This window comes from Notolepis coatsorum (genome assembly GCF_963971535.1).
Source record: "Notolepis coatsorum genome assembly, chromosome: 3".
Lineage (NCBI taxonomy): Eukaryota > Metazoa > Chordata > Actinopteri > Aulopiformes > Paralepididae > Notolepis > Notolepis coatsorum.
The window spans coordinates 18,933,906-18,954,804 of record NC_140167.1 but is presented as its reverse complement, the minus strand read 5'-3'; the positions used below and the strand labels follow the sequence as shown (position 1 = coordinate 18,954,804).

The window sequence follows — 20,899 nt, the reverse complement described above, 5'->3', positions numbered from 1 at the left end:
GTTTTGTTTTTTTATTAAAAACATTTTTTACATACCGTACATACATAGTACACATTACAGTACACACATATAGTACACATTACAGTATACCTGCAGTATATAATAGTATATAGTACATAGTGTAAACAACACATATATAATGTGATATGAGATATATAGTACATGATATATACAATATAATACCATAATATAATAGTATAAATATAGTTTAATATAATATATAAATTAATTATAATATGATTATATAATGTAATATGATATAACGTACAATACAGTATCATGTTTTTTTTTTATTAATATGCAATTAAAGCTCTTCTTCCCTTCTGTACCTATCGAAAATAGATTTTTTTGTCTAGATTTGAATTGATTTATGTTTTAAGTGCTGTCAGGTGATTAAAAAAAATTAATCTAATTAATTACAGGATTTGTAATTAATTAATCTAATTAATCGCATTACCATTTTATGCCTCATATTCTATATTCTATAATCATATTTCAAATTGCATGTGTCCGGATGGCAGAATTCAGTACTGTATCTACAAAACCTTCTGTTTAATCATCTTCCATCTATTAATTTGCTTAGATTTTTCAGGTCTGGTCAATTTGAGCATGGTGTTATTCACAGTCAAAGATAATAAAAAAAATGTATTGATATTCTCATTTGGTTCATTACAATTTACTCAAAATAAAATGTTCATTCAATCAATCACCGTGCAGATTGATTGATTGAATGAAAATGTTATTAACAGATTGCAGAATGGGTACAATACAGTACGGCTCAATACACACAATTGTTAAGGGAATGCAGACCAGAGAAAGACTTTCGTCTTGTTTACATCAGGGTCCCCCATTTTCAATTCATAATGAATTGTAAGTAAGGGTGCAACTTGCACCGTACAATCCATTCTTTGTGGATCTAGCCCACAGTATTTCTGACACTGGGAATACATTCCCTGAGATTCATAGATGTCCCTAGAATCAGATACCAAGAACATGCAAATGGACCATATTCAAAAAAAATCTGTAAATGTGTATTCTACATGCTTATGGAATGAATGATAAAAAAAAAATTCATAAAAAAAAAAAAAAAAACGGTTGTAATAAATGTTGAGTTAATTTTCATAACGCGATTATTTGCTGTGTAATTAATTAATCTAATTAACGCGATAAACTGACAGCCATAGTTTTCACAATATTTTAGTTCATCCTTTAGCCAATTCCACAGGGTGGCTCCGTAAGAGGAGATACACATTATTTTCAGGTTGGTTTTCATCACAGGTTTTTTGAAGTTCAATGGTCCTCTGGGGTTGTATGTATCCCTCCTCTTTATCCAGAAATGTGCTTCTTACATTTACCGGTAATTGATTATTTCTTGTTTTGTACATAACTTGCAGAGTTTTAAAGTTTACCATATCAATGAACTTCAAAATGTGTGATTGTAGAAAAAGTGTGTGTGTGGTCCCGATATCCTGCATTGTTTATTACTCGTATTGCTCTTTTTTGTAGGATAGTCAATGTATTTATGGTTGTTTTGTATGCGTTATCCCATACCCCTGTGCAGTAATGCAGGTAAGGCAAGATCATTGCACAGTACAGAGTGTGCAATGAGTTGGGATTGAGTACATGTCTCACCAGACTCACCTTAATAATAATTGAGATGCTCTTTGCCATCTTAGCCCTCACATATTCTATATGGTTTCCAGCAGAGTTTATAGTCTAAAATCACTCCCAGAAATGTATTTTCATATATTCTTTATTTTTATTTTTTATTTTTTTTATCTTTTTCCCCCTCCATTTTCCTCCGATTTTCTCCCATCCCAATGTTAGTCGTTATGCCAATTCCCAATCCCCTTCCTGGTCGCTGCGCACTTACCCCCCACAGTCGGTCTGGGAGAGTGGAGGCTATCACGTGCTTCCTCCGACACACGTCCAGCCAATCAACCGCTTCTTTTCATCTGGCAGCGCGGATTCTCATTGAGAGGGCGTAGCGTGTGGAAGGATCACACTATCCCACTCAAGTCCTATCCGCGCTTAGCAGGCGCCCCGACCGAACTGTAGGAGTCGCTGTTTACAACGACCCGGACCCACCCCGCCAGCTTCTCCCACCCTCTAATACTGCCAATTGTATTAGTGTGAACGGCCAGCCAAGCTGATATTCTTTCTATTCTATTATTATCTATTATCAACTGAATGTCTGTTTTTATCTGGCGGTTTCCAAACACCATACATTGTTTTATTTAGATTTAAAGATAATTTATTTATATCAAACCAGAGTTTGTATTTATTCATTTCTATTGTTAAGACAGTCATAAGCTGCTGGATGTCCTCACCTGTACAGAACATGTTTGTATCATCAGCAAATAGTACACACTTAAATACATTTGACACAGAGCACAAATCATTAATATATAGATTAAACAGTTTGGGTCCCAGAACCGAGCCTTGAGGTACTCCACACATTATTTTCATAGATCTAGATTTGCAATCTCCAAGTTGTACAATTTGTTCTGTCTTTTATGTAGCTTTCAAGCCAATCTGACACAACCCCTCTGAAGCCATATTTGACCATTTTCCTTATAAGGATTTTGTGATCTATTGTGTCAAAGGCGTTCTTTAAATCTACAAAGACTCCAACTGTGTGTGTACAACTTTTTATCCATGTTTGTTATTATTTCTTCAGTTAATTCAATCAATGCCATTGAGTTAGTTTGAGAATCAGTACCGAACCAGAGTTAGTTTGAGAATCAGTACCGTACCAGAGTTAGTTTGATAATCAGTACCGTACCAGAGTTAGTTTGAGAATCAGTATCGTACCAGAGTTAGTTTGATAATCAGTACCGTACCAGAGTTAGTTTGATAATCAGTACCGTACCAGAGTTAGTTTGAGAGTTAGAACCGAACCAGAGTTAGTTTGTAACCGGACAGAGACCACCATTTCAACAAGGTCTCGGTCCAGTCATTCCGGTGTCACACCAGAGTGCGATTGTTGTTCACACTTGCCCAAATGAACTGCACCAGGAGGGCAAACAAACCAGGGTTCGATTCAACCAAAAAGGCAGGTGTGAAAGCGCCTTTATTTTTAGCTAGTTGGTCTAATGCAATGGTTGTCAATGTGGGGGTCCTTGAGGGGGGTCTAATGCAGTGGTTGTCTATGTGGGGGTCCTTGAGGGGGTCTAATGCAGTGGTTGTCTATGTGGGGGTCCTTGAGGGGGTCTAATGCAGTGGTTGTCAATGTGGGGGTCCTTGAGGGGGTCTAATGCAGTGGTTGTCTATGTGGGGGTCCTTGAGGAGGAATAGTTTAATTTCACCATTTCATTCAAGACCAATGACATATATAACAGAACAGACTATTCTGATCACACAGTAGGTTTCACCCTCCACTCACCTACAGTGTAAACAGGTATATGGAATAATTTCATACCCAATGACCAGAATCTAAGCGGAGACAGAATCGTATCAAATAAGGGTCCACAATTTGGGGGTCCTTAACAAATAAAGTTGAGGACTATTGGTCTAATTGACCATATTTACATGACGGCCATTTTGCTCATTATGTCATGCTCAGGTTGGGATTTCTTTCCACTCTGTTCCCACCAAAGAAATCCCAACCGGAGCATGACAAAAGAGCAAAATGGCCACCGTGTGGAATATGATCAATGAATGCAAGTCCTGTTCAGCAAACCGGTCTCACAGTCTGTCAAAACATCCACACAGTCGTCAAGGAAACCACGAGTGTGTTTTTGTGCATCATAATCTTGACCTTTTTCAAGCCTTGAGTGACAATATCAAGAACACACACACACACACCCTCCTCGGTCACGCAGCAGTACATCAGGTTCAACATGCTAAAGCACAATGACGAGAGAGAATTCCTCCACGGCCATGTTGTATTACATCACCAGTTTTAATGCGTTTGAAAGATGCATACATACATACACATCGATGTCGCATTTCAACTAGAACACTAACAGTCCGGGACTCTGCGGGCAAATACTATGTTGTTCCCATTAGCAGTCAGAGTGACCAGATTAAGCAGATTTGTAAGAGCCAAAAATGCTTTTTAGTCTTCCATCAGACTGGGAATGAAAGGAACAAGATCCATCCATTATTGATCTTGTTAACTACAGCCATCCCTCTCTCTCCCCCTCTCTGTGTACCCTACCATCCCCCCTTTCCATACAAATATAAAAAAGGCATCAATCTTTCATAGAGCAGGGGCAGCGGGCGACGGTTGCCATGATTGTGCTAGCAGCTAGCTCGCAGACGAGGCCAAACATATGGTTCTTCTGCGCCCACAGAACACACACACAGAGATCCACATACAACCTCTCATCATGCAGAGAACACGACGGCCCATTCATATCTAGCAGGATCTCACATGCACGGATTTTGGTGGATATGAAAGTGATTTCTTTTTAATAAAGACTATATTTCCATCTACTTTATTAGGGTGCCTGGAAGGACCACCTCCATGACCACTGTTCATACATGCGTCTCTCGTATAGTCATTTCATCACAGCACCAGTGGAAAGCGCCAAACATATATATATATATATACACACACAGTATATATAGTATAAAGTACTGGTGGTGTCGTCAGACAAGACTAGTACAGGGCAAAGACAAGATTGTAGACGCACACTTCAATGTGTATTTCAATGACAACACCAGAGGGGGGATGACGAGCGGAGCAACAAAAGGCTAGCCTACAAGCCGGACTTGGCTGCATGGAACATGAGCCAGCCAGCCCACAGCCGCGTCACCCCATGAAACAGCTCTGTGCAGCAGCCTCTCTCTATTCCTGGTCCCACTCCCTGCCTGTAGAGCCAAGCAGACAGATGGTGTCAAGGAGGGGGCGATTTGCTAGCATTCAGTAAGATGATGAGCGAGTGCCGTTATGCTGCTCTCCATTCATTTTCCTCCTAATTAGTTTATTAAAAAAAAAGGGGGCGATATTGCATTGTTTTCGCTAACAAGGGGGTGGGGGTCATATCTCTTCCATCTCCCCGATACCGCTAGCTGGAGACGATCCAGAGTTCTCGTGGACCATGTGGGCTGCTGATGAGGCAGAGGGGATCAAGGCCCGGTGTTCAAAAAGCATGTTCGTACTGCGATCAGCCTTTTACCAAGGATGATAGTGGGTTTGGGGAACACAGTGGCTCAGGAGGCAGAGCGGTCGTTTGGTAACCAGGTTCCCGGTTCGATTCACGCTCCTCCCAGGGCAGCGTGTCGAAGTGTCCTTGAGCAAGACACACTTAACCCCTAATTGCTCCCAATGAGCAGGTTGGCACCTTGCATGGTTGCGTCCGCCGTCTGTGCGTGAATGGGTAAATGCAAGGAACAAATTTGTAAAGCGCTTTGGATAAAAGTGCTATATAAATGATTTACAGAGGTGCTCATTCGAAGGTGCAGGTCATTGCTTGATTTCTTCTCAAACAGGACTGAAGCAGGGCTCGACGCTTACTTTTTTAAATGTAGGCAGCACACAAAGAAATTTAGGAGTAAGGTGAAACATGTTCATATACCGATACCTTCTTCAGTAGGCTTGGGTATAGTTTGGATTTTACAGATTCCAGTTCTGGGTCCACTCACGGAAACCGGTCATTATCGAATCTCTGTTCTGATTTCTAATATACTTGGTGGTTGGAGAAAATTAAATATCAAGAACCAAAACTACACTCGAGTGTCTCGCATTAGCCAGACCTCTCTCCCAACACAGGAGATAGTATAACCCGAGTGCAGCCAACGTTGCCGACACAGACAGAAGACCACAGCGGCGCACGGAGGGGTTGAAACAAATGCTTTGTCATATTGGATGTGCTTCCTTGCTCACACGAAAGACTCCCACCGCAGGTATCGCGTTTCGCTGTGGAGGAGGAAGAGGAGCCGCTCGATGGCCCACGACTCACCAACTTATTAACTGGCCACACTTGGGAGGAATCCCCCAATGTAAGACGTTGACAGTAAACCTTACCGGACACTAGTTGTGCTCTTGACCGGCGGTTCTCAACCTTTCTGACCATTGCTTCAGCCAGAGCCCTCCTTGACCAATTAATTTGACAATTAATTAATTTGTGAAACCAAGGAAACTATAAAAAGGAGGACGAGTCATCACGTCAGAAGAACACCAGCGTTCTATGCTCCGCTTGATGTCAGACTGGTGCCGGTTCTATTGTTGAAGCCAGTGTGTTCAAATAAAAAAATATACCAGCTATCCGAATAAATATACATCAAGCAATATACCAAACGTCAGAGTGTTAACAATGCAACAAATTGATTCTGACATCCGAGGTAATAATCTTTTATTTAGATATGTTTTACATTTACGTTTTTTAGGGCATTTGCGCTTTATTGTGGATAGGACAGTTTGGAAATTTGGGGAGAGAGAGAGAGAGATGGGGGGGGAATACATGCAGCACATGTCCTGGGCCGGTTTCGAACCCAGGACGCTGCGGTTTACGCTGAGCGTATGACTGTACGTGGTGCGGGACCGGGGCGGCCGGTAATAATCTGTTTAAATGACATAAACAAAGACATGGTTGATCCCATTCAACTCAATGTTGGCTAGGGATGGGTACCGAATTCGGTACTTTTGAGGTACCGAACCGAAACACGTCGGTACTACCGAGTAACGATTCAAGTGAGATACCAATAATTTATATATTATATATATATATATATATATATTTTTTAACCCTTTATTTATTTATTTATTTTTACCTTTTTTCTTTTCGTGTCAACGTTCACACGCACAATATATGCTTACCTAGGATTCGACTTGATTCAACAACAAAGCAGTCGGAGCAATGGCAAGCCGAAAACGGTCGAAATTGTAGTTATTTGAAGTTTGGATATTTTTTTTTACGACTGAGGTAGGTAAATCAAATTTCTTGAGACTAAAGTACCGAAAAAGGTACCGTTGGGTACCGGTATCGATTCACAGGTACCGGTACAAATGTGAAAGGTACCCATCCCTAATGTTGGCAGAACTGAAAGTATTCACACTTGGCACCAATGTGCGTACACACAGTGATGAATGTTTCATCCATTTGCCTTTGTGACTTTTCCCACCTTTCTAAGTGGATCTAAATCTTTCGGATTGAAATTCATAGCAAGTAGTGCCAAACTGATGAAGGTTACATTTTGAAATATCACCTTTAAGTGATGGTTGGCTGTGATCGGCATCTGGAGGTCATAGTTCACCTCACCCATCTTTTATTTTAGCTCCGACGCTAAGCTCCATCCCCCCTCTTAGCTTGAGGTAAGAAACAGTTGTGATTAGAGGGTCAAGAAAAGAGGGCAGAACTTGAGAGATCAGTCAGTTACAAAGAGTTCTACATAGGTCAATGGTCCTTGAGGTCCCCAGAGTTTGCTCTGAACAGGGTGAATCTGCATTTCGCCATGATGCCCCTTAGCTCATGGAATGAATTCCAACAGTCCTTAAAGCTTGAGATTCTCCCCTCTGTTGTAGAGTTTAATACCTTGATCTCCAAACTTTATCAATAAAGTTGTACATGTTATAATTGATGTTATCCTTGCTTGCGTCTACCCTCGTCTTGTGATTTTATACGCTTTATTTATGCTTATTTTTGTATGTACACTTGACATGACTGTAAATGAGGGACACCTCAATCGCCTTTAGAGTCTAAATAAAGGATTTGAAAGACATTTGTGTGTGTGTGTGTGTGTGTGTGTGTGGGGGGGGGTTAGGGGTGTGGCATGGTGGATACATATTCCAGGGACAGCTAAAGCCAGAGGTTGACTGTTCAAAGATAAACGTTGAGGGCGAGCACGATGGATAATACAATTAAAAACCCAGCACCGGGTGGTACAGAGGGGAGGATAGGGTTAATCTCTCTTCATCCCAGTCACAGAGACAATAAATCTCATTTGATTTCCTACCTAAAAAAAAAAATAAGAAACTCAACGAAGGGTTAACTACGAAGAAAACAGCATCAGTGGCCTTCCGGATGAAGAATGAGACGCACCATTTATGGGAACTATAGTAACAACAAGCAAACAGAGCCAGGAGGAGGAGGAGGACTCTGGCTGGCTGGCTCTTGAGGAGAGGAGCAGTCATCCTAGACTGAGCCTAAGGTCTGCCTCTGTCATTAAACTCTTGAATATTATACTTCTCCGCCCGTCATTATACTGAAAATACCCCCGGAGTGAAGAAAGTATAGAGATAGAAATGTGAGCTTCTCTTTGTGATGGGGGGGGGGTTTAGCTTTCGGGCTATTGGTAAAAAAATTAAATAAACCGTCTCATCCTAGTATGCACTTTGCTACTAAGGAATCTACCTTGCCTTTATTACTACTATGTCTATACTACTATGCACTCAAGACTGTAGCACTCAAGTTCAACACTGTTTGATGAACAATGCTACCAGAGTTGTATAATTCCTGCCGACTTGTTGTACAGAACGAGTAAGACCTCACCATTCCTGTATGCCCAAATTGCCCACGTTGCGGTGAAAACTAACGTTAGCTACTAACAAGCTAAGCGAAGCTAACCCTGGAAGCGTTCACAGGCAGTGGAGAAATCAGTTTTGTTTTGGCGGAGTTCCAATAGTGAGGAAAGGGAGGGGCTGAGCCCCCCCTGCTGCCCCCTCCCTCTCTACGTTCAATGATTTTAAGTAGCCAAACGTTATACTATAAAAACGAACTGGATAGTTGATGATAAACATTAACTTCATTAGTTGAAATATTCTAAAGTCTCCTATAAGCCATTCTCCCTTTCTGTGTGTGTGTGTGTGTGTGTGTGTGTGTGTGTGTGTGTGTGTGTGTGTGTGTGCATGTGAGGTAGGGAGGGGTTTTAGTTTGTGTGTTGTGTGGTGTGATAACAATGTTGAAATTGAGAAGTTTAGACTTACCCTGTGGTGGATACACAGTGTTACTGAGATCACTGGAAACCATATTCTACGACTATTGTTATTACCATTATCTTTTTTTCCTGCCTGTACCTCCCCTGCCCCCTCCCCCATGCTGCTATGACACCTGAATTTCCCCAAGGAGATTAATAAAAGGAACACTTGACTTGTCTCGACTGTAGTGGATAACAGTAGAGTAGGACTGGGATAATGGGAAACCCTGTAGTAAAACAAAAACAGTGGGACTGCAAATTGTTCGCTACTCATCAGTTATGATGACCTATTACATCAAAACTCAAAACCGTTTCTAAAACAAAAGCGTTTTTAATACCTTTCTTCTGAGACAGAACTCAGCGACAGCGAGTGAGATCGGTTTAGACGATCGGCGAAAATAAAGCATTATCACCGATCGCATATTTATACTGATTATCGGCCGATAACGATCGGGGCATCCCTAACTGAAACCACGTCACCACATGTCACAATAATGCCAAGCACCACATTCTATGAGCGGCTCTGAACCGGAACCAGACCGTACCGATTCCTCATAGCAATGGCCCATAAACTAGCAACTGGAAACCTGAGAAACCTAAGAATCAAGCATTTTTCATGCCTCTAAAATAGCTCTCAACACGATGCCTTAAAACTGATCGGTATAGTACCGAGAGGCTGTGTTTTTTCCAACACCCAGCCCCCAATAACAGTGACTATATCCGTTATCTCAGTGGGAGCTATAAGGCGCGACAGCGGAAAGAATTGGTAAATTACACCCTGGTTAAAACAACCACACAGGAGCAAGTGATTGACCGCACAAAACACAACCTGCTCTAGACCTACGCACGGCCTCCTAGACCTCACCGTATCAAGTGAGCGACACAAGGCGCTCATTAATTTAACCTTTATTTAACAAGTTAATTACAATTGACCATATTCACACGGCGGCCAAATGGCTCTTGTGTCATTGCTCAGGATGGGATCCCGGTGTGAATATGGCCCAATTGCGACTCAATATCTCCTTTCCGAGAGAGAGAGACCTGGCCAAGGCGGCAGTGGCCGTAAATAGCAGAAAGAGTACAATTCAAACAATTTACAACGCAATAAAACAAGAATGCATACAAACAACACAACGCGCGCACAGGAGCCGTGTTTGTGTGGCGGGTTCCACTCTGCATTCTCCGCGGTTTCCTCCCACACCGTAAAAGACATGCATGCTGGCCGGGTACATACTCCTGCCATTGCCCTTGACGAAGGTGCCGGCAGTGCGACTGGAGTCGGTTCCCCCGGGCGCCGGGGGCTGCTGCCCCGCGGCTCCCAAGTAGCTAGGACGCCTCAAACGCAGAGGAATCATTTCCTCCCACGGGGACAAGGAAGTAGAACTCAACTTAACCCTTTTCACTGCCACAATACAGAAGGTTAAGCCTCGTCGCGTGGCGGTGAAAGGGTTAACCTTCTGTATGGTCACAGTGAAAGGGTTAACCATTGTAGTAGTGAAAGGGTTAAAGCAACACACCGACATTATGGGAAATGCCCTTACCGACAAGAAGATAGAGAATACATTTCCTCTCGGAGCATTCAGTCAGAGAGGCCAAAAAAAATACCTTTCGCTGAATTTTAATCTAGGCTAGTGGTCCATATCCGCTTCCATTAATTTGTGCTAAGCTAGGCTAGCTTGCAGCCGGATAGCCTTCTACTGAGCGCACAGAGGGGGAAATTGGTATTGATCTTCTTGTCCGACTTTGGAGAAGGGGCATTTCCCATAATGTTGACTTTAAGTTAACTCATTGGCACAATCAAACGAGGTTAGAACTAGAGAGGCACCACTAACACTTTTTCACTGCCGCTAGAGAACAGAAGAGTTCTGTAGAGTTCTGTTCTGAACAGAAAGAAGAGAGCTTAGAGTCATCAGACAAAAACAATTATAGATAGAATCCATTTATCACCATTAGAGAGATCTAACATATTTATATTTGTCAAAGAAAATGCATAAAGTAGAGTTTCTTTCGAGCACGGGGGAATTTCCCCGTGTACAGATACCCTGTTTTAGCCTAGTATGGGACCCAATACCCCACACCAGTATCCACATCACTGCATTTCTTGTACTGCCACATATCAGGCCCGATTGCCATTCCAACGACACACACCTCAACACTAAATCACGGTTAGCTTTAATAACCATTCTGCTAGGCTAATGAACAGGAAATAGTTTAGCGGAGGGAGCAGAGGTTATTCCAGACTCCAAAGCACGCTGGATTGTTTACATTTAATCACTGCTTTCAGTGTCCCTCACAGTATCCTTTCCATAACCTTTGACCTGGTCAAGACAACAAGAAGTATAGCCCTGTGGCTGCTGGTCAACGGAGGAGGGGGGAGAGAGAAAGAAGGAAGGCGATAAGAGAGAGGAGGACGGAGGGAAAGAGAAAGAAGGAATGAGAGAGAGAAAGAGTGAGAAGGAATGAAAGAGAGAAAGAAAGAAAGAAGGCAGAAGTAAGAGGGAGAGAGAGAGAGGATGGAAAGAAAGAGAGATAAGGAAGGAGGGAGAGATAAGGAAGGAGGGGGAGATAAAGAGAGAGAGATAAGGAAGGAGGGAGAGAAGAGGTAAAAGAAGATTACAAAGACAGAGCATGCGACAGATGTGAACTCCCCGACTCCACTCTTCAAAATCCTTAAGAACGGAATCTGACAATAAACATTTAGGCTTTAGAGGCAGCATCCCTGCAATCACAATCTCACCAATCCTTCAAATTATGTAACGGGTCAAGACACTCTGGTGTCAGCTGGGGTGCAGGTAGCCTCTTGTTATTGGAGCGCCGGCTTAGCAACCAGACAGACCGGAAAAACAAACACAGAGGCAGAGATGCTTTCAAACGGATCTATGCCCCAAAGACACAACAACGACGAGTTGACAATGACGGGGCAGGCCCTTCTAGCCAAGACCAGTCGAAAATGTGATCCATATCTGAAGTGCCTTCGTTTCTGTGTCTCCACTTAACCAATCGGCAAAGGGACCAAATGGCTAGCCTAAATATAGAAGAAAATCAGGACGGGGACTAGACATTTAAGATATCAAAACCTCTTTGTACAAGATCAAGGAAAGAGAGTGTGGCAAACACCTAGAAAATTGCCTTTTTTTTCTTGGGGGGGGGCGGCGGGGGGTCGTGACAAAGTAGTAACGTCAGACAACAAAGACTGCCGACAAAAACCCTGGCGCTTTGTGTTTTCATGAACAGACCTGTCATGACTCAGTGTTTTTCTGTCAGCTTAGCGACACAGGCCCAAGCCAAAAGGGCCAGGCCTCTGAGATACAAAGAACAGAATCAATGGCGCTTTGGAAAAACTGATGGAAACTGTGGCTGGCTGGCCGGCCGGCTGGCTGGCTGGCTGAGCGAATGGGAGACGGCTGCTCGCTGGGAGACCGGTAACAGACAGAGAAACGAGAGCGTCGACACAGTCAACACCAACGCCAGGTTCAGCACATCCTGGCGTGGTCATCAGCCCACTGACCAAAAAAAACAACATCCTCCAGCACAGCGAAGGCCGAGTCAAACGAGAGCTGCTCTCCGACTCCCCTGAAACCACATCCAGCGCAGGGTGCAGAGCCCGAGGACACGGCGGTCAGGGGTCAGACCGTCACTCACAACAACCCACAAGCGTTTCCCTTTTTGTCCTTGCAGACACTACTCACACACACACACATATACAAAGTATATTTCAGTTTACTGACAATTAAAATTCTATTAATCAGTTAAAGTTCAACATTTCTTTTATAGTATAAATATCTTCACGAGTGTCACCCATCATTTTGAGTCATGTATGGACCCGATTATTAGTGGTAGACAGGACAGATTGGATATAAAATAAATAACTATACATTTAAATCATAATACTGTACGAGTGCTCCGTTTGTAGTGGCTCACACATTGGTATGTTAGTTTTTCCACAGCATGAAGGGGTAACAGAATGGAGAGGTGATCGTTACCTTTTGAAGGCTGTTGGGGTTCAGCTGCGTCTTGTCTATAATCTTAATTGCCACCTGTGGAGAGAGAGAAAGGGAACACTGTAATACGAGTAAATGAGAATAGAATAGAATAGGCATGCAATGATACCAGTATACTGGCAGGTACCAAGCTAAATGTAAGAATGTTTGTTTCTAGAACTGTGAGAAGAGGATGAGTCAACATGCTGCTCACAGAAGTTATTAAGCACAGAGAGACACCATTTTGCCTCCCCGTGGTAACGGGCGAAACCATTTCCATGACGACACTGAAGCATCCTCTTCTTAAAATTCTAGTTTTGTATCATAGAATTTCCCACAACAACAAAATCCATATGTCAAAACATCTAAGCCAGTCAATTTGATTACCCGCCTTTTACATTAGTATAGTAAGATCTTACTTATGTTGAAAAATAGATTATATCCCAATATTTTTTGTCTAATGACCATGAAACTAATGGTCTAGGTAGTAGGTACATGCTGTTCATTAAAAGTCTCATTATCTACCGATACTTAAAGGGGTACTTCACCAAAAAACAATGCATTTATTTTACACACACATCAAAGACTCTAAACCGTTTTGCATGCATTGATTTAGTTTGACAGTTATTGAGAGTAAGAGAGTTTGAATATGGCCACCAGTGATGTCATCACAGACACTGAATTCATGTGTTGTGTTAATTACAGCTCCATGAAATTATGTAAATGAAAGAATAGCAATACCTCGTCTTACTGCTACCTTATCATTTAATTGAGCTGTAATTAACACAACACAAGGATTGAATGTCCCTGATGACATCACTGGTGGCCATATTCAAACTTGTTTACTCTCGATAACTGTCAAATTAAATGAATGTGTGCAAAACTGTTTTAGAGTTTTTGGATGTGTGTGAGATTATGTGCAAAGAAAAAATAAGCCTAGTTTTTTCTGGTGAAGTGCCCATTTTTGTATCCACTTTTTCTCCCATTTTCTATATTTTCTTCCCATCCCAATTTCGTATCATCCAATTCAACCCTCCCCTGTCACGAACGCTGTTTCTTGCCTCCCACAAGCCGGCTGCAATGTGGACTAAGTCATACATAGCACAAGTCCCCTCCGGTACTTGAGGTAACAGCAGTCGCATCTTTTCACCTGCGCAGCTCGATCTCTCAGTGGCGAGGAGTAACGCGTGGGAGGCTCACGCTGCCCCCGACACTTCCTGATTCTACTGCGCAGGCGCACCAACCGACCTGTAGGAGTCGCTGTCCACAACGCCCGATCCCCACCCATCAGTTTCCCACCCCCTAATACGGCCAATGTGTATTAGTATGAACGACCAGCTAAACTGAAAGCAATGTGGAGCACTGGGCTCGAACAGGCAAGCCCAGCGTCTCCGTCATTCATGGAGAGCGCCTTGCCCACTATGCCACGTAGCCGCCCCTGAAGTGCCCATTTAAAGTGAAGTATGCAGTACTGGTATCAGCAGTGGGGAAAGTGCCATCAGTATTTCCCTTAGAATAGAATAGCATGGCACAGAAAACCTTTTGCAGGGAAAACAAGTAAACCATCCCCCCCTGGATTAAGATTTCAGTGAAACACAAACCGTGAACGTCAGACCCATGGAAGCCTACGCACGCATGCAAGAGCAGAGGGTCATTTAAAGGATAATACCTCTTGTTGTTGTTTTTTTGTTTGCTTGTTTACTTGTCTAGGTTGCCCCTCTCCATCGCATTATTCCTGGCAGTGGTTTGGGAGACATCAGGATTTGTTGTCCTACCGAAGAAGCCATTTGCTGACATTCATCACAGTAAAACACAAAGCCTTCATCTGGTTTAGTCAAAGATTGAATTGAATCTTTTTTTAAGATCTTTATTAAATACATTGTGATCTTAGTCGCTCTTTCGCCAGTTGAATAATGATTAGATTAGACATGATTTAGTCCAGTCTATAATGTACGTAGGTGGAGATATAACAGTGGAGAGAGTGTAACCTATGATAGGGTTAGTCATTCTTGTATTCCCTCATTGGGCTCAACTTCTAGTGAAAATATTAGATATTAGTGGAATTAAACTAATTTAGCTGGGGGCCGCCGGGAAGCCTCTCAAGGACCCCTGGGGGTCCCCGGACCCCACATTGAGAACCATTGCTCTAAAGCCCCCCCCGACACACCCATCTTCTTTCAAGAACTACATACAAGTAACTATAGGGCACGATCGTCTTTTAATAAATCACTGGTAAAAATAAAAAGGCACAGGGACTAGAGGAGAGGGTCGCTGTGAGAGTCCTGCATCTGCAACTCTCCAGGGGGAGAGCTACCGGTTTTGCAAGAGAAAATGGGGTTTGTGTCTGATGAAGATCTTTGTCTATGCAGTTATTTTACTGCCATGACAGAACTGGGGCGGGAAATAAGAACGCATGCCCCGCTGTGAGGGGGAGTCTTCATTCAAAGTGATGCGGCACGGTGGTGTAGTGGTTAACACTGTCGCCTCACAGCTAGAAGGTCCTGGTTCGATTCCCACTTGGGGACCAGGTTGCGTGTTGCCATGGTACCCAGGTGGGGTATCTCCCGGGCGTTTCTGTGTGGAGTTTGCATGTTCTCCCCGTGCTCGCAAGGGTTTCCCCTCCCGATAAGATAAACCCAATGGAAAAACATGCACAACAGATCGCTAACGCCGTCACGTCCCTGACGAAGACAGACAGGAGCACTTGGATTGGTCCCCGGGGGCAGCGCACGCTGCAGCCCTCGTCTTCTCCCGGCTGCCCTTGGGGGGGGGTGGACGACGGGAGGGGAGGTGCAGAGAACATTTCTTCAGCGACTCAGCGCATGTGTGTGTGTGTTCCTGTGGGTCACCCATCGCATATGTGTGTGTGTTATTTGTGTTAATCTGATGACAAATAAAGACTTCTACTTCTACGGTCGTACGTACCATCATCCTCACTATATTTCTTTATCGGCCATTTCTCAGTTCCGGCAGTTAACTCATTAGCCGCCAAACCCGACTTTACTCGGGTTTCGTCGCAAACCGCTGAGCACCAAAACGGACTTTTCTCGGGTTTTGATCCTTTGACATTTTTCCTTTGATCCCCGTTCTAAACACTCACTCGGAGCTGCCCGTTTCCCTGGCACAGCTGCCTATGTTGGAATTGCAATGACGATCGAATCCCACCAGGTGGCAGTATCGCCTACCTTTTGAACTGGGGATATCAGTTGTCTTCCAGTACTGAGTTACCTCCAGCTGCTTCCGCCTCAAAGTGGCTCAGGACATAGCAATCGGTAGAAGATTTGGTGCCTCAGACCTATTCTTTCCTGTATGATAGCCATGCCCAATATACACGAGTAATTGCGATCACCATGGACTGGGATTTATTCATTTGGGAGTACATTCTGACTGAGGTAAGGTCTATTTTAGGTAACCTGCTGGTATTTTTTTAACCTAAAACATGCTTTTGTACCGATCACAGTGTCGTAATTTACCGGACTTGATGATTTTGTGAAGACATATGTATATGGTATATACCTTTGATTTGGAAGTATTTGGGGTTTCAGGCGAGCAACCTGAACAATTTGGGCATAATGCATATAACGCGTCATATCTTGCGATCTATGAAAAAAGACTGGATTATTTTGGAAAGGGGCGATGTTTAGCATGGAATAGCGCACAAACTAAAGTATGTAGAGATTAACTGGTTAGTCAGTGTTGGACTATGAACAATGCCTGTCAAATGAGCCTTGCTATTGTCTCCATAGCTATAATACAGAACACACGATGGGTCCGCAAACATCTCTAAAATGGTCAATAACGCTGGCGCCATTGAGTAGAGATGGGAAAAACAGCGTGGCGGTCAATGAGTTAAGGATCAGATTAATAAACCTAGTGAAAGAATTAAAGAATCTGGATTGTGTCTGGTTTTATCTGTCCGATTCAACATTGCTCAGTCTGCCATTTTGAGCCGCTCTTGATCCATATATGGGCGTAGACTTCGGGTAGGTAATTCCCCCCCAAAAATAACTGGCACAAATTGGCATAAAATGGGGAATACCTTGACGACACAGCGCAGTTTATGGCCATATATGGATCAAGAACGCTCTCTCCGAACTCTCTCCTGGCCGGCTACTTCCAACAAATACACTGCCGATTCGACATGCGGAAACCCACCGAGGGCGGCCGACTTCCACCGTGAAAACTATGGGAGGAGTATTGTTGTTACACTTCACGGTTAAAAACCTGAGTCAACAGAATTTACTTCAGTTACTAACTGTTACGAGAGTTCAAATCGGCATGTGACTCCGGGAAAGAAAAATCTCCTGTTGAAATTTGCTCATCGATATATATATATATATATTAGGGGTGTAAAGGTACAGGTATCCGTACCGAACCGTTTCAGTACTGGACCTTAGGTTCAGTACGGCTGTGTGTACCGAACAAATACAACGGTATGTTAACCACTAACGACCGCCCACCAGGGGCTGTTTTTTCCCCCACAATCTAATATAATATATATGTTTTTTTTAACAAGTCGATTATTAATTCATTGACAGCCCTACAAGTACAATTAGTTACTGCGCACTACATCACCCCTGAGTGGAACATGGAAAGCCAAACTTTCCCACCACTGTACCGAAAACCCGTACCGAACTGTGACTTCAAAACCGGCGAGGTACGTACCGAACCGTAGTTTGTGTGTACCGTTACACCCCTAATATATATATATATATTTATTCTCACCGCATATACTGTATCTATCCACACCGGTCTGTATTTACCTGCACATAGTCAGCCCCCCCCCCCACAACGCTCTCTTAGTTAGATATGAAGTGAGCAGTGGGCGGCTACGTGGTGCAGTGGGCAAGGCGCTCACCACGAATACTGGAGACTGGGCTCGAACAGGAATCATCTCCCTGTTCGAGCCCAGCGCTCCACATTGCTTTCAGTTTAGCTGGTCGTCCGCACTAATACACATTGGCAGTATTAGGGGGAGGGAAACTGATGGGCAGGGATCGGACGTTGTGGACAGCGACTCCTACAGGTCGGTTGGTGCGCCTGCGCAGTAGAATCAGGAAGAGACGGGGGCGGGGCCCCTCCAAAGCCCAGACCCCCGACGCCGAAAGATCGAGCCGTGCAGGTGGAAAGATGAGTTTTGCGACTGCCGTTACCTCGAGTATCGGAGGGGACTCGTGCTATGTATGACTTAGTCCACATTGCAGCCGGCTTGTGGGAGGCATGAAACAGCGTTCAAAGACAGGGGAGGGTTGAATTGGATGATACAAAAAATTGGGATGGGAGAAAAAGTGGATAAAAAAAAAGATATGAAGTGAGCAGATAGCCCACTGAGACGACCCCTCCTCACACCCGACACCCACTGAGACGACCCCTCCTCACACCCGACACAGCACAGCACACACGCCAACCTCTCCTCCTTGCTCACCTCTCTGCCGGTGAGGATGTGGCGGGCCAGTTTGACCTTGGCAAAGTTGCCCTTTCCGATGGTCTTGAGCAGCCGGTAGTTGCCCACGTGGGGCTGCTGCTGCTGCTGCTCGTCGGCCCCCGAGCTCCGGGAGCGGACGCCGGAGCGGACGGACCGCGTGGTGATCTCCTGACGTCCATTACTGTGGGACGTGTGCTGCGCGGGCAGACAAATTACAAATAAACATGTCAATAATATTATATAAATTCATATTTCAATAAACAGGGGCCTGTCCGCGACTGAAGACATTCTTAGTTGATTAATAGATTTTGACCATGTTGTTTAGTTGATTTAATTTAAAATTGTATTTCCCCACATGCAATCATGTAGAAGGACCTCTTTACATGTAATGCCTAACAGAGATGTGATTAACATTTTTCACGGACAGGTATGCAGGGCAGAAGAGTATTCTAGGAGCGGATAATGGTGGAGCTACGGAGCTAACAGCTAACAATAAAGACACTCACAAATACAGAGGACTCACGTGTATACTTAAATTAAACACTTGGAACGGAGTATGCAGAGTATATACGTGCAAAGAATGCCAAGAGGACAGGTTTTGCCACAACTAATGTCGCTGGAAAACATTCAGAAGTGCGAGAAACTCTCTGCAGACGGTAACAAAGCAAAGCTGATAACTGTAACAGAAAATAACCGAAATTATTGTGCAGGACGACCAGCCCCTTTCTGTTGTTGAAAATGTAGGTTTCCGACACTTACCCTCGATTCATGTTGCCAAACCGGCATTTTATCTCCGACACGGCTATCCCAAATAAGTACAATGTTGCGTTTCTTTTTCAAATGTAGAGACATTAACCCTATCAAAACAACAGTCAAAAGTGTATATTTTCAGCACCATGTTTGTTTACCAATGATTTTAAAATCTCCGCACATTGCACCGGAAACGGGGGCGAGGACAGGAAGCAGTCATGACATCGCTGTAGTCATCAACTAAAAGATTTGAACAAAATAAAAGGCAGCCGCACTATTGCATAATTGAGTAATGTATGAGTGTATTTATTCTTTTAGGAGAGTAGGATTTGTTTCACAATTTTAGCATGTTTTATAGATGGCTAGGAACCGTTAAACACAGGTTTTTGTTTTTAGGGGGGGGGATGTAGGATCGGTATCGGCCGATACTCAAGCCAGGCTTTGATATCATAAATGAAAAACATTTACACACATTAGTGGTGATGATGGCGCGTGGTGATGCACCGCTACACTCCTTTGTATTTCAGTCAACTAATTAAAAGTTACTGACTTGGCAGTTGGCAGCTGATCAGACTGGTGTGAAACATTTACATACGTCAAAAAGATGACTCATATCGAGACACGAGTGCATAGTGCAATTGTACTGTTTGGTATGGTATTACATCATCATTTGGATTGTATATACACAATACAAACAAACTTATGCATTGTATATATAAATATAAACATCTATATTATATATTGAAATGTATTGTATATCGTAACATCCTTTGTTGAATCATTATACAAATCCATTCAGTTAAAATAAAGATGGTATTTACATTATATTGTACAAAAAAAACGCACAAAAAAAACACCTCAATTCAGACATGTCTGGAAGGATACAAAACCCACACAGTACGCTTGCTTAGTTCAATTAGAGGTATTACACCCTCACTTTTATACTGTGTTCCCTTGGGTTTTACCACCAGCTCCCGCACGTCCACTCCACATTCAATTACAGAGAAACTACCTAATTACCCGTTTCAAATAACCCCCCCTAGCAATTCAGTTCTGCAACTAGCAGTAGCACAGATATAGTTCTGCAAACAGAGGGAGAGAGAAAGGCTCTTCCTCGAAGAGAGAAGAGAGAAAGGCTCTTCCTCAAGGTTAATCTGCAGTGGAGAGGTGCCTGGCCACTGTACAGAGTGGTAGTGATGTAGGCGAACACCAGTTGAGGTGGTGGGTATATATTATGGTCCAACAATTCCCATTTATTTCAAAGGGTAACTATATATCCCGATAGGAGAGTAGTAGTATACTTTAAAATACCCAGAAAGAAAAGGTGGCTAGTCTGTGTGTAACATTGTGGTTATATTGTGGTCCCACCTTCCTATATTGTATATTTCAAAAGGTAATTAGCCTGATAGGAGAGTAGACTTGAATACCAAGAAAGGGACGTGGCTATATAATCTGTGTATACATCACTGGCAGGGGGATTGATTCTCTTTGCACTGTTAGAAAGCTTGAGTACCCCCACCATTAAATCAGATAGATGTGTGTATTGGCTGTGTATTGACTCGCCTGTACCCACCCTCATTAGGGGGGATTCTCTGTTACACCCTGTTACACGACACACCCTCCTCTTATTCCTTACCTACTGCCACCTATAGAGCCCAGGCACTGGGCACAGTTTCATAACTGTGAAGGTAAGGGTATGGAATATTGATAGAATGTTAAAACTAACTAGACTTTGGATATCCTGTGAATTAATGAAAACTTAACAGATTGCAGAATGGGTACAATACAGTACGGCTCAATACATACAATTGTTAAGGGGATGCAGACCAGAGAAAGACGTTTGTCTTGTTTACATCAGGGTCCCCCATTTTCAATTCATAGT

At 43.2% G+C, this 20,899-nt stretch overlaps 1 protein-coding gene across 9 annotated transcripts in view; it reads right to left on the bottom strand.

Moving 5' to 3' along the window:
• Nucleotides 1-20,899, bottom strand: part of LOC311226210 (MAP/microtubule affinity-regulating kinase 3-like) — an 84,723-nt gene that overhangs the window by 62,241 nt on the left and 1,583 nt on the right. For all 9 annotated transcript variants that reach the window (XM_084311588.1, XM_084311592.1, XM_084311591.1 and 6 more), the window contains exons 2-3: nt 18,268-18,462; nt 12,846-12,899 (exon numbers count right to left, since the gene is read on the bottom strand). In XM_084311588.1, the coding sequence (XP_084167714.1) occupies nt 12,846-12,899; nt 18,268-18,462 (249 nt within the window). The remainder of the gene's footprint in view (nt 1-12,845; nt 12,900-18,267; nt 18,463-20,899) is intronic.